This window comes from Cibotium barometz, chromosome 19 (assembly GCF_041138505.1).
Source record: "Cibotium barometz isolate CiBa-2024 chromosome 19, ASM4113850v1, whole genome shotgun sequence".
NCBI lineage: Eukaryota > Viridiplantae > Streptophyta > Polypodiopsida > Cyatheales > Cibotiaceae > Cibotium > Cibotium barometz.
The window spans coordinates 8,928,919-8,942,327 of record NC_141064.1 but is presented as its reverse complement, the minus strand read 5'-3'; the positions used below and the strand labels follow the sequence as shown (position 1 = coordinate 8,942,327).

The 13,409-nt window shown below is 39.1% G+C and overlaps 1 protein-coding gene across 3 annotated transcripts in view; it reads left to right on the top strand.

Moving 5' to 3' along the window:
* The window catches only part of LOC147628196 (putative phospholipid-transporting ATPase 9), a 50,085-nt gene extending 46,211 nt beyond the window's left edge, over positions 1-3,874 (top strand). For all 3 annotated transcript variants that reach the window (XM_086813246.1, XM_086813245.1, XM_086813247.1), the window contains exons 8-11: positions 2,095-2,220; positions 2,427-2,525; positions 2,610-2,801; positions 2,894-3,874. In XM_086813246.1, coding sequence (XP_086669372.1) covers positions 2,095-2,220; positions 2,427-2,525; positions 2,610-2,801; positions 2,894-3,592 — 1,116 coding nt within the window. In that variant the 3' untranslated portion in view covers positions 3,593-3,874. The remainder of the gene's footprint in view (positions 1-2,094; positions 2,221-2,426; positions 2,526-2,609; positions 2,802-2,893) is intronic.
* Positions 3,875-13,409: the final 9,535 nt, after the last annotated feature.

The following is a 13,409-nucleotide window of genomic DNA, read 5'->3' as shown; positions in this document are numbered from 1 at the left end:
TTTGGCTAGCATGAAAATCTGTGGACGCTCTAAGCATTGCCAATCTGCTGCTGATAAAACAGGTGCCCAGAATGGGGATGCATATATCATCGCCGGAGTCACTAGTGCGTCAAAAAGCCAGCCCTTCGTCCTTGGCTCCTGGAAGTGTGTCTGCTGGTACTGTCTCTTGAGGTTGGCAAGTGCAGTGTATCCCTTAGTCAATCTGTCCTATGATGCCTATCTCATGGAGAAGCGGTTGCCGGAGCTCGTGAAAGTGACCCCCAAGTAGACATATGAGTCTGCTGCCTCCACCCCTGCCCATGTAGCTGATCTCTCTGTATGTTTCTTCACACTAGGGGAAGTATAGAAGACCATGACCTTGGTCTTCCCAAGGTTAACCGACAAGTCCCTCTGCAAAAGTCTGTAGGGCATCCATGTTCTGTAGTCCCTGCTGTGAGTCTGCAATAAGCACTATATCATCAGCATATAAGAGAACAGACACAAGTATGCCTGCTAGGGATGCCTGTAGGTGCTGTAGTAGGTGATCATGTGGCATAGTATCAAAGGCTTTGTGGAAATCCACAAAACAACAATAGAGGCGTCGGCCATTAGTTTTGGCCTGCTCAATGAGGCTCTAGAGTGTGAAGATGTGATCAAGCGTGGAGAAGGTCCACCCGAACCCTGCCTAGCCTTGTGCTCTATGCCCCACTCTCTCTCTGCTAATGAGCTGAGCTCTGTCTCCAGCATGGATCCATATTGCTTGGCCAAGGTATGGCAGATCATGATGGTCCTGTAGTTATTGGGCTTCATAGTGTATGGGTGAGATGATGTGTGAGGACCAAGTGTGGGGAAAGCCTTCCACGAGTGCCCTGTTAAACATGTAAGCCAAGAGGGAAGCAAGGGTGTTGGCAGCATGTGATAGGTGCTCAGATCTTATCCCCTCATGATCCTAAGAGCGGACGTGTTGGAGTTTTCGAATGGCCTTCTTGTTCACAGGCAAGGACTCGTTGTCTTGCCCACCACTTGAGACCAAGTCCCTGCTTTGCTAGGGTGGGAAAGTATAGGTCCTGGAAACGTCTTGCAACATCCACTTGAGCCTGGAAATTTTTAGAAGCAAGGTACTGAAAGAAAATGTTATCATGTCGTTCTCCATAGAAAGCCCAAGGTCCTCGGATAGCGTGGGCCTCATCATCTGATGAGCCATTTGAGAAAGAAACCCAATGACAACACTGTACATTTCATTTTTCAAAATTCAAAAACCGCTTGTGACCCGTAGTCCCTAACTCTAGGCTATAGGGCAATGGAAATATTCTATAGGGGCAGAGTGACTCACTCGAGGAAATTTCCACGATGAGTAGCTATCCCAGAGTTCCCTGAGGCTCAACTGGAGAAGTCCCTTATCAAGAATTCTAGGGGATACCTCAGGTTAATCAGACAATTTCTGTCACTATTTATTTCTATGGTCAACTTTTCTACTCCTCCGTTGTTTTTCATTTATGCACACACACAACCGCGCAAATCCATGGATTGAGCCTAACCCTTTTCAGCCCATGGGTTAGCATACCAGCCAACTACTCAATCGCCAGATTTGGCATTCAGGTATGGTTCACCCATCACTTGAGCTTTCACTCACGCACACCTTTGAAAACAAGTATGCATGCGCTCCTCTGAAGACAAATCTTTGAACAAGTACCATAATATATTTACACATACAGATAAGTTTGCTCCAGTCCCAGCCCTGTGATCTTTGAGAATGCTCTCCACTGTATCTAGCTTTTGCATTGTGTCGATGGCACTCCATGCACTTGGTATCTTCAAGCATGTGCTTCAAGCGCTTCATATGTGGCTAGTGTTTGTGCAAAAAAAGTCCATTTCCATGATTGCACTTGTTGTGGCACTACTCCAAACTTGCAGTGCATTTTCCACCTCCATGGTCTCTATCCACTTCCTCTACCTCGGGATTTTGTCTTATTTCTTGCAAGATTCAGTTACTTGCAGACAATTGTTAGCTTGGTTGTGAATGGTCTAGTGCTGGTTCTTTCAAGTGTGTTCTTATACATATTTTATATTGATAGCTACATTTTTTATGCAACTTACGGCAAGAATTCGCTGCAGATAACTTATCTGGTTAAGAGAAGTACAGGAGGCATTACACTAGGTATTGGGGATGGTGCAAATGACGTGGGTATGATACAAGAGGCACATGTTGGTGTGGGCATCTGTGGAGTTGAGGGCATGCAGGTGAGCTCTGATTGTTGGTTGTCATTGCTATTATGTACTGTCTCGTTCCATAGCTCTGGTAAAGGTTGCCTTTGCCGCATGGAACTTTCTTGAGCAACTAAGCTTGATTTATCAGATGCTTTGTTTGCTCACCTTTTATCCAATGTGCGCTTCAGAATCAGATTCTTACCTCGGTTGTTTTTCTCTCTAAATTTGATACATTCCAGGCAACAATGGCAAGTGATTTTGCCATAGCACAATTTTGCTACTTGGAGCGTTTGCTGCTAGTACATGGCAGCTGGTGCTACAAACGGATTGCACACATGGTACAATGTCATTCTGTGCAGCAACTAAGCCTTGTAATGATCATAATGTATGCCTTAGTGGACTAAATACTTGTTTTTCTTCAGATCTGTTATTTCTTCTACAAAAACATACAGTTTGGCTTCACTCTCTTTTACTATGAAGCCTATGCAGCTTTCTCAGGACAAGCAGCATACAATGACTGGTACATGACCCTGTTCAACGTACTCTTTACATCCCTTCCAGTAATTGCTTTGGGTGTGCTTGAGCAGGACATTGCTGCACGGTTGAAGCTACAGGTAAGCAGTACTAGCTCTCTTGCTGCTGTTGTGCAGTTTTTAGAAGGATTTCAATTTGTAAGGCAAGTGTGTGGGGTACTTTTTTGTTGCAGTTTCCACATTTATATCAGCAAGGAATAAAGAACTTGCATTTCAGCTGGGTTCGAATTCTTGGATGGATGGCAAATGGAGTAGTTAGCTCTATTGTAGTCTTCTTTTTTACCATAAATATCCTGAAGCAACAGGCATTCCGTAAGGGTGGCCAAGTTTCAGGCCTGGAAGTATTGGGAGCGACATTATATACATGTGTTGTGTGGATTGTCAACTGCCAGCTTGCACTTTTTACCAAGTATTTCACGTGGGTTCAACATGTTTGCATTTGGGGCAGCATTCTCCTTTGGTACTTATTTCTGGTGGTATATGGCTATATTCCTCCCACCCTTTCAACAACAGCTTACAGAGTGTTCATTGAAGCGTGTGCCCCATCGCCATCATATTGGCTCCTTGTACTCCTAGTCACTGCGGCAGCCCTTGTTCCATCTTTTCTGTATAAAGCCTTCCAAAACACATTCTTCCCCATAGATGATCAAATAATTCAGGAGTTCTCCCATCAGCAGAAGGACAAAGACCCAACTTGGTTGAAAAGAGTCATGGCAAACAACACGTTTCAGGTGACTGTAGGTATCACAGCCAGAGCGCATCGAAAACATCAACAACATGATAAGAAGAAAGAAAGTCAAAAGCCTAAAAGTCGGCACCCAGTTTCAAGTGGGAAGGTTAGCCCATTGACACTGAATCTGCTCGAGCCTTAAGATGTCTAAGCAGTACTTCACTGAAAATTAATCTTGAACAGCTCCTGAGAACAGGTTTGTAACGTGATGAGTATCATCTTGGTGGTTGGTATGGATGTCTCTACATCTGGAAAGGGCAACTATTTCTGCCACCAGATAAGTTTTGAGCATGTTGAGCATTGATGGCCATGCTGTTGTAATCTAATGTTTTGCTAACTTGTTGAAAGCACTGCAGACTGTGGCAATTTATTCATTTGTATCGTCATTTTTTGGATAATCAAAAGATCTGCAAAATTATGAAAATTATGTACCTCACCAAATAGCAGGCACTCACCATGATTCGTGTGATCAAATCCTCTCCTTCTCTGAGGTCTTCTCATGATATCCATCATATGTCTTTTAGCCCTCCAGCAACCTTCTAGTTCTCACATCCTCTCGTTCTCTATCGCCAAACACCATTGGAAGGCTTGGGTGCCTATGGAGTTTAGTATGATAGCGTGGGCTACTGTAACCGTTCGCTGTATTGCAGGTCTACTGCTGACGATGAATCCACCTTGGGACTCCTGTGGAGTTCAGAAGTGAATATATATTACAGTGAATCATCAATTCTTACGTAAAGATCATCAGTTCTTACGTTAAGGTGTTGCACTTAAATAAGTTGTTCTAAATATATTGGAATCCTTTGTACGTGTATGTATGTAGGTGTATAATTTACTATTTGTAGGTGTATTAATTAAATGCCACTAACACAACCTTAGTTACATGAGCTCCCCCTACTCCTACCTCCACCCCCCTCTCCTTCTCTCTCTCCCTCCCTCTACTCGTTGAATGCCCTTTGAGGCTTTTTATAAAGAATTGTGGGACTTTAAATAGAAAGGATATGGGTGAATGCATGCAAATAGAAAGTGTATGGGAGGTCATCGGTTCATTGCCTTAAATAGAGGATATGGAAGGGTGAATGCATGCAAATAGGAATTTTATGGGGGGGCGTCATTTCATTGCCTTAAATAGAGAGGGTATGAGGGGGTCTTCATTTCATTGACTTTTTCAAGCATTAATCACTCTTATTCTTGAAAATCTCACAAAATATATTTAATCGAAATGCATAAAATATTTTGGTGCCATATTATTGGAATCCTTTTTGATTTTGAAGTTCTCTCCATGCAAGCACACTTGATAATCTCTTCCAATTCAATAATACACTTTGTATCTCACCTAGATGATTGCCGTTTCCATGCATAATTTATATCTAACTTTAGAAAGCTTGTCTAGTATCTAAAGCTTTACATGTAGGGTATACGAGGCAAGTTGTTTCGATTGCACGTATTAATTTCGTCATTCCGTCAACTGTGTGGCTTGCTTTTGTCAATGACCACAGTAGTTTTGGGAGCTTAGAGAGCTCAACTGTTCGGACAAGACACGAGTGGGGTTTAGGCGAGCCAGTATGACCGGTAATGTACTCAAGGGTGGCTGGGCACTAATAATAGTGGTTAGGTATGTGAAAAGGACCAATAGACTATTAAAAGAGGAAGGGTCCAAAATAGGACTCTTGAGTGGAAGATTGGCGTGGTTGGGTGGATTAAATCAGAGCTCTCAGTCCTTTGGGATTTCGATTGGCTTAATATTGGTATTAGAGAATGTCACGAGACAACGGTAGTTTTGGGAGTCTAGAGAGCCAATATGACCGATAATGGAGGGTGGTCGGGCACTAATAATAATATGGTTGGGCACGTGAAAAGGGCCAATATGTTATTAAATGAGGAGGGTCCGGCTTAATATTGGTATCAGAGCTTTGGGAATCTTTTTTCGTATTCCTTGCATGCGTAAGAGCCTTAACTACAAGAAGGAGAAAGGCGAAGCGTTGGTCGACTGTCGCAACAATTGAGACCATCTTATGACTTCGTAAGGGTCGTCGTATTTCTTCCTTCACAGCGTAGCTAAGCCAGGGCCACATAGCTGTCGGCCAGCGTATGTACGTCCTTCATAACCCAAGGTAGCAATAGAATGAATAGTTTAAAGTTTTCTTTTTTTTAAAATCAAATTCTTTAAAAGAATAAGTCTTTCAAAGGCTTAAACCTTTGGAACTTGGAGGCGGTGAAGCTTTAAAGTGGAGTCTTACTAATTCTTTCAAGGATTTGAATCCTTGAGACTTAAAGGTTGTCCTTGTGGAGCCTTGGGGTTCTTCTTACAAAGATTTGAAGGTCCTTTTCAACATCGACTTTCAGACTCCAGCATCGCACCGATAACTTTACTTCGAGCTAATAATTGCGATTGATTTCCAAGAGCTTAGACTTGAGGTCGGTTCTTGTGTTCATTCTCTTGCATCACATTTATAGGGTCCATATGGAATCTAATAACCCTAATGAGTTTGGAAGTGGTGGTCCTAGTCGTTTGTTGGACACGGGGAAGGCAATGTTTGATCCCGATGCCACGATGTCAGTACTAAACAATTTAAGGCTCTAGTGTCCCGTACTTTGGACATTGAGGCTAAGTACTATAAGATACTTCTTTCTCTACAGGAATTATAAAGAATAATATGCAAGCTTCCACCATCGTGAGTACTTCAGTGGGAGGGATGCCAGTAGTACCCGCCCAAGGGGCAACATGAATGTCCGTACGTCTCAACCTAGAGATGCTACTGCCATTCTAAAAGATCTAAAACCTCCGACTTTTAGTAGGGAGGAGAAGAAACACAATAAGGATGCGGTCAACACTTTTTTTACAAAAGTGGTAGGATTTGCATCGATTGCGTCGAACTCCAGAGGAGATATGCGTGCTTGAAGTGAGCTTAACTCTAGGAGGTAAAGCATATAAGTGGTGGATCAGCCTGGGAGAGTCTGGAACTCGACCTACTGCGTGGGCTGAATTTGAAGATGTGTTCATGAAAGAATTTTTGCCTGAGAATGAGATGGATTGTAATTGGGAAACATGGAACAATTGTGAGATGAGAAATCTCACGTTGACTCAGTACATCTCCAATTATCGAGAAATCAGTCTCAAGCTGAAAGGAATGGACGACTTTCAAAAGATTCACGAATTTATTGAGCCAAGAACTTTAGAAGAAGCAATTAAGTTTGTCCAGATTTTCAACAACGATATTGTCTAATGGACATGTAACGTGTTCAAGGCCAAAATAAAATGAAGGGACCTAACCAAAAGAATGACCAATCTAAGGAGCCTAAGAGACTACATAGATTTTTGAAGCATGAGGATTTCGAAAAAGCTAAAAAAGGAAATTTATGTTTTCATTGTATGGGAAAAGGTCATAGAAAACTACAATGTCCTAAACTTAAAGAGAATGAGAAGAATCAGGGTGATCAAAGTAAAGAAAAGCACGTGCACACTATTTAGGTGCTCCCTCTTGAGACTTCTCGTAAGTTTAAAGAGGTTCAAGTTTGCCATGTTGATTCTACGCATGAGTGTTGTGTCACATCATCGATGTGGGTGCTACGTATGGACCAGATGAGTTGGTTCGTATGCATGGTCACTTCAAGGGTCACAAGGTACAAGTTATGATAGATGATAGTGCCATGCACAATTTCTTGAACTGTACTTTAGTTAAGAAATTAAAGTTGTCGGAAAGTTTGAGTGACCATAAGTACGTGGTTTCTTTGATGAACGGCGGTTATGCTAAAGATGTATGGGATACAATAGTTTGCGATGTCCCATTGGTCATTCAAGGTCATGAGATGCATTTGGATTTTCAGGTTATGCATATCACTCAAGTTGATATTATTTTAGGTGGAGAGTAGTTATATAACATTGGTCCACCTTTGTCTAGAAGTTATTTGCATAATTCTTTTGATTTTTAAGTAGATGGCTCTATGGAACTCAATCAAACTGTAAAAGCTAATAAAGTAGAATATATCTTTTTGTGTTACATGACTCTTGAGTGATGATATTTTTTATTTTTTCGCATGTGAAAACATGTGGTTTAAGTGAGAAAAGTGTTTACATGACTTGTTTTCAAGCAAAGCATGTTAATAATAAAAAGGTTAATGAATCCTTAAAGAAATTGTTACAACAATTTAAAGATGTGTTTTCAAATGAATTATTGGAAGGATTACCACTTGTCTGAGACATTGAGCACTCGATCAATGTTGTACCTGGCTTAAAGCCAGTAAATGAGCCTCCTTATCGGCTTAGTTTAAAGGAAGCACAAGAAGTAGAGCGACAGTTAACGGAATACCTTAAACATGGATTCATTCGACCAAATGCGTCGCCTTGGACTTCACCGATTCTATTGGTGAAGAAAAAAGATGGGTCTATGAGACTATGCGTACCATGGTTTGAATGCAATCACGATTAAGAATAAGTACCCTTTGCTACGAATAGATGAGTTGTTTGATCAACTCTAAGGGAAAAAGTACTTTACGAAAATCAATTTATGATCCGGATATTATCAAGTGAGAATTTGGGAAGCAGATGTCCAAAAGATTGCTTTTCGAACTAAGTTCAGTCACTACGAGTTTTTAGTCATGTCCTTCGGTTTGACTAATGCTCTGGCCACATTCATGACGCTCATGGATGGTGTCTTGAAACCTTATTTAGGAAAATTTATCGTGGTTTTCCTAGACGATATCTTGATCTATAATCGCATAAAGAAAGAACATCTCGAACACTTATGGGAAGTATTTGAATTACTCAGGAAGCATTCACTTTATGCCAAAGAGAGCAAATTTTTCATAAAAGAAATCCAATACTTGGGACACATAATCTTAGAAGATGGCATTCGTATGGATCTAGCGAAAGTTGAAGCCATATTGAAATGGCAACATCCCACAAACTTAGAAGAATTGTAAATTTTTCTTAGTTTGTTTGGATTCTATAGAAAGTATATTCGAGATTATGCTAAGATAGCTATTTCGATGACGAATCAGCTTAAAGGAAAGGGAAAGATCTTCGTATGGGGGGATTCCCAGCAAAGAAGTTTTGAAAAATGTAAGGTAGCTATCGCTATCGCTTCCATTCTAAAAGTGGTTGATCCGAATCAACCCTTTGTGCTAGAGACGGATGCAAGTAACGATGTAGTACGTGCAGTTCTCTTACAAGGGAGGAAAACCTATTGCATTTGAAAGGAAAAAGTTGGAAAAAGCTCAACAAAATTATTCAACTTATGAAAGGGAGTTATATGTTATAATTCACGCCTTAAAGAAGTGGAGGAATTATTTATATGGTACTAGATTCGAGATAGTCTTTGATCATGAGAGCATCAAATGGCTATCTAGTCAAAGGAGAGTTGAAAGGACATAAACTTCGATGAGCAGAGTTGCTCCAGGAGTTTGACTTTCAACTCAGATATAGAAAAGGACGTTACAATGTGATAGTTGATTCACTGAGTCACATGCCTGTGGTTAACGAGTTGAGTTTTACTCAAATTAAGAGTGATTTTCTGGAATCACTTAAGGGGAAGTGCATTGATGATCCACATTATGCCCACGTGTGAAGTGTTGTAGAGAAGAGGGATCCCTCGACGATAAATAAAGATAGCCTCATTATAGACACTTCCACTAGCGGCGGTAAGTCTCGACGAGAGATGCCTCAAGGAGACATGATTTAAGTAAGGATGTCCAGGACTGTGTCTTAAAATGCCAAAAGTGCCAGGTCAATAAAGCAAAACTCCTAAAATTAGGTGGTTTACTAAGTGCACTAGAGATCCCAAATGGCAAGTGGGAGAGCATCTCAATGGACTTTATAGTTGGATTACCTAAAACAAATAGAGGCCATGATTCAATTTGGATAGTTATGGATAGGTTGACAAAAATGTTTCAGTTTATTCCGACAAAAATGACAGTGAGTACGCTTGAGTTAGCACGACTATTGATTGAGAATATCTATCGACTATATGGGTTACTAGCCGATATAGTTAGTGATAGAGATACAAAGTTCAATAGTCATTTTTGGCATGTTGTGTTCAAGAGATTGGACACCATGCTAAGTATGAGTACGATTGATTATCCACAAAGAGATGGTCAAACCGAGAGAGTCAACCAAGTCCTGGAAGACATGCTAAGAGCATATGTAAGCAAAAAGCAAACCAATTGAGAAGAATATTTACCCCTATTGGAATTCGCTTATAACAGTGCCAAACATTCAACAACATGATTTAGCCCATTCATGTTGATGTATGGTTTTCAACTACGAGCCCTAGTGGCCGTTGGAATTGAGAAAGAAAATATACAAAACGTTAAAGGTTTTCTTCAAGATCTCCAGGAGATGATAAAAATTACCAAAGATAATGCTAAGTGAGCATAGGACCGTGCTTAACATTATGCAGACAAAGATCGTAGACAAATCATCTTTGAAGAAGGTGACAAAGTGTTTTTAAAGGTTTCCTGAACACTCCGAATCGTTGAAAACGGGGAGAAGTCCGAAGCCATCTCCAAGGAATTGTGGTCCATTCACAATACTTAACAAAGTAAGTAGTGTTGCTGATAAGTTAGCTTTACCAGAAAGCTCTAAAGTTCATCCAGTTTTTCACGCGAGTAGACTGAAAAAGAAATTGGGTGATGATGATAATCTCGTCAGTCAAGAGATTCTAGTAGAACTTATCGAACCCCCATCCTTACCACATGTACCAAAAAAAGTCTTAGATTTGCAAGAGAAAAGGACTCGACACTCTGTGTACAACAGGAGTATTTAGTGAAGTGGAAGGATAGACCAGAAGAAGGTTCTACTTGAGAAAAGGTAAGCACACTTAGACGAAGGTTTCGAATTTTGTTTTCAAGGATGAAAACTCCTCTTAAGGCAGGAGTAATGTCACGGACAACAATAGTTCTTAAGGCAGGAGTTCTGGGAGCCTAGAGAGCTCAATCATTTTTTTGGACAAGGCACACGCAGGATTTAGGGGAGCCAATATGACTGGTAATGGACTCAAGGGTGGCTAGGCACTAATAATAGTGGCCGAGCACATGAAAAGGGCCAATAGGCTATTAAAAGGGGAAGGGTCCAAAAATAGGAGTACCGAGTGGAAGATTGGCATGGTTGGGTGGATTAGATTGGATTTTGACTGGCTTAATAGCTCTTCTTTCTCTTTTCCTTCTCCTTTGAATTGAATTTGGAATGCTATAAAAAGAAAGGACAAGTAAATATTTGCATTTGCCTTGTATTTACGTCAATACAAACAATTAAGTGACTACCAAATGTCAAGAAACACTCCATTATCATCCATCTCTAAATTTGCTCTTGCATATTGGTCTCTAATCAATTCTAGGATTAATGTCTAGTTAAAGTATCATTTTAGATCTCTATATGATTCTTTGGAAATCTAAAATGTATCTAGCTACTTTGGAGTGCATACCAAATTGTTATTTTTTAATATTTTATTTTTTCTTTTGATAATAATTAATTTTATGAGAAATATTATTATATTAATAAGTAAATATATTATAAAACTTCTTGATATCTTTATTGTGGGGCCTTGATCCACTTGTCTTTAGATCCTCGACCACTTGGCATGCGTGGGTTGCTTCTATTTGGGTTCGAGAATTCAATTATTGAGCCCAAGGGGTAGCTCATAGCACAAGAATCCGCATGGAAACAATTTCAAAAACATAGATATCATTTATTTCATTCATTCTTCAGCATAAGAGAATACAATTAAGTAGAAAATCAAACCAACATTAATGTAAGTATGCTATATTTTGTACATCATGCTCATGCAAGGTTCTTACAAATACTTTTAACTTTATTCGTATTGGAAAAGAAAAGCACTAGAATCATTTGGTCCACCCAATTGTGGGCTAGTACGTCAGCCTCCTTGCTTCTCTTATTTTTATTTTTACTCCATGACACATGGGTTATGGGGTTGACCCAGCTAGGGAGCTTGACACCTAGGGGTCGCTTTGCATGAACGACTCTCAACAGTGACTCGATGCACCGTCTTGGCCATTTGTCCTAACCTCAGCCATGCTAAGCGGAAGGACCAAAGTTAGAGTTGGTTAGACTCTAGACTCGCTTCTTTCCATGCTACATTGGTCAATGTCATCAGTCAACTTTGGTTTCATTTCTTATTGTTAGATTCAATATAGTTTCATTGAGATAACAATTGTGCAAAGATATTATTTTTAATATTTTGAAACTTTAATAATCTTTACATTATCATCACAATCATCATTGAAAAAGACATTCACATAGAGTTTTGACATAATTATTTTCTTTTCTTTTTAATTCACCTATACAGTTATTCATCTTTAAAAGAGAAGCCTTTACATTCAAAATAAAATTTCTCGACATCATAACTTAAGGTTAGAAGAAATAACGAATCTTAAGTTTAAGAGAAGACAAATCCTTTAACTCACACACACCAACCCTTTTACTAGAAGCTCTTGCTACACTCATAATACAATCATAGAAAAACCAAACTCGCACTATGCTCGATACAAGGATAAATTGGCCTCACTCGATCCCAACTCATTCACATGAAAACACATCTTTTCTGTATAAAAAAGAGAATATAAAACTTAACCTAACCTAATTGATGATACTATCCTATAAATTTAGCAATATAAACCATTGAATACTCTATTCTTTCGGAGAAGGGGAGAACTAGATCAATCTCTAATCTTTCCATGAATAAAAACTAGAAAATAGATAATTAGAGAGATTATTAAGATACTTATTAATTATGAAATCATAAGAAAAGGAAAAATCTTTGTGGGGGGGATTTTCAAAAGCAGTCTAGCATGACCAAGAGATTCATTATGGCACAAATTTCACACAATTCTATTTCTCATAATATTGTAATCCTTAAGCATAATTTTAATCTACTAAATTAACTTTACTTTATTCATTTTATGAAAAGTTTCTTAATTAAAAATTGAGAGGAAGATAGAGAGAAGATTGAGAAAACTATAATAACTAGCATCCCTAGGCACTCTACTACAATTTACAACTCACATTAGTGGCACAATCAAATTCTAGAGAAAGCATGATTAATGAATAATATGTAAAAATTAACTAAAAATTAAAATTTTTACTTATAACAACACACAAAACTTCACTTTGGGAGAGAAGAAAGTCGTGCCATTACTTGAATAATGGCTCCAAAAGGACCAAGGAGTGAAGGAGATAGTACTAGTCGAGGAGAGTTTTAGTAGTTATTGAAAGCTCACAGTAGGAGAGAGGGAAGTAGGCAAAATTTTCAGCCAGGGAGGAGGAAAGGGAAGTATCTAGATAAGCTTAATTAGGTAGGGGAGGGTTGTGGTAGCTTCCCATAGAATGAGGAGAGCAAGAAGTGAGGGGATGGGTGTGGTGGCTTCCTATAGAATAAGGAAGGCAAGAGGTGAGGGAAGAAGCATCCCTCCCATCCTAGAATGAGGTATAGGGACACATGGTTGAGAATGGGTAAGCATTCCTCTTAGGCTAGCCCCTTATTAATAAGATCTAAATAGCTAAGATTACATTGGCCAAAATTTTACCTTTATTGAAATTCCCAAGAGAACCTTTTTTGTTCTAATTTTAAGATAATTTATTATTTTTCTTGGATAAATCCCTAATCCACCTTGCCTTGCTTAAAATCAAGATTTATCATCACATGACTCTTTATAAATGCTCTGCTTAAGATTTTTTCTAGTTGATTATTGAGTAATGTTTTTTCCAATATTTCACACTACCGTTGTCCTGTAAAATTTAAAAAATAACTGGTATGATCTATTTTCACCTCGAATTATTATCATATTCCCCTATAATGCTTAGCTTAAGAAATTTTCTAGCTTGTTTCTTAGTAAAAATTCTCAAGTCTAATTTTTACAACACAAGTATCTTGTGTTAAAAAATAATTGATAATATCTATTTCTAAGAGGGGCGGACCTTGTATCCTTGTCCCCTAAATGATAAT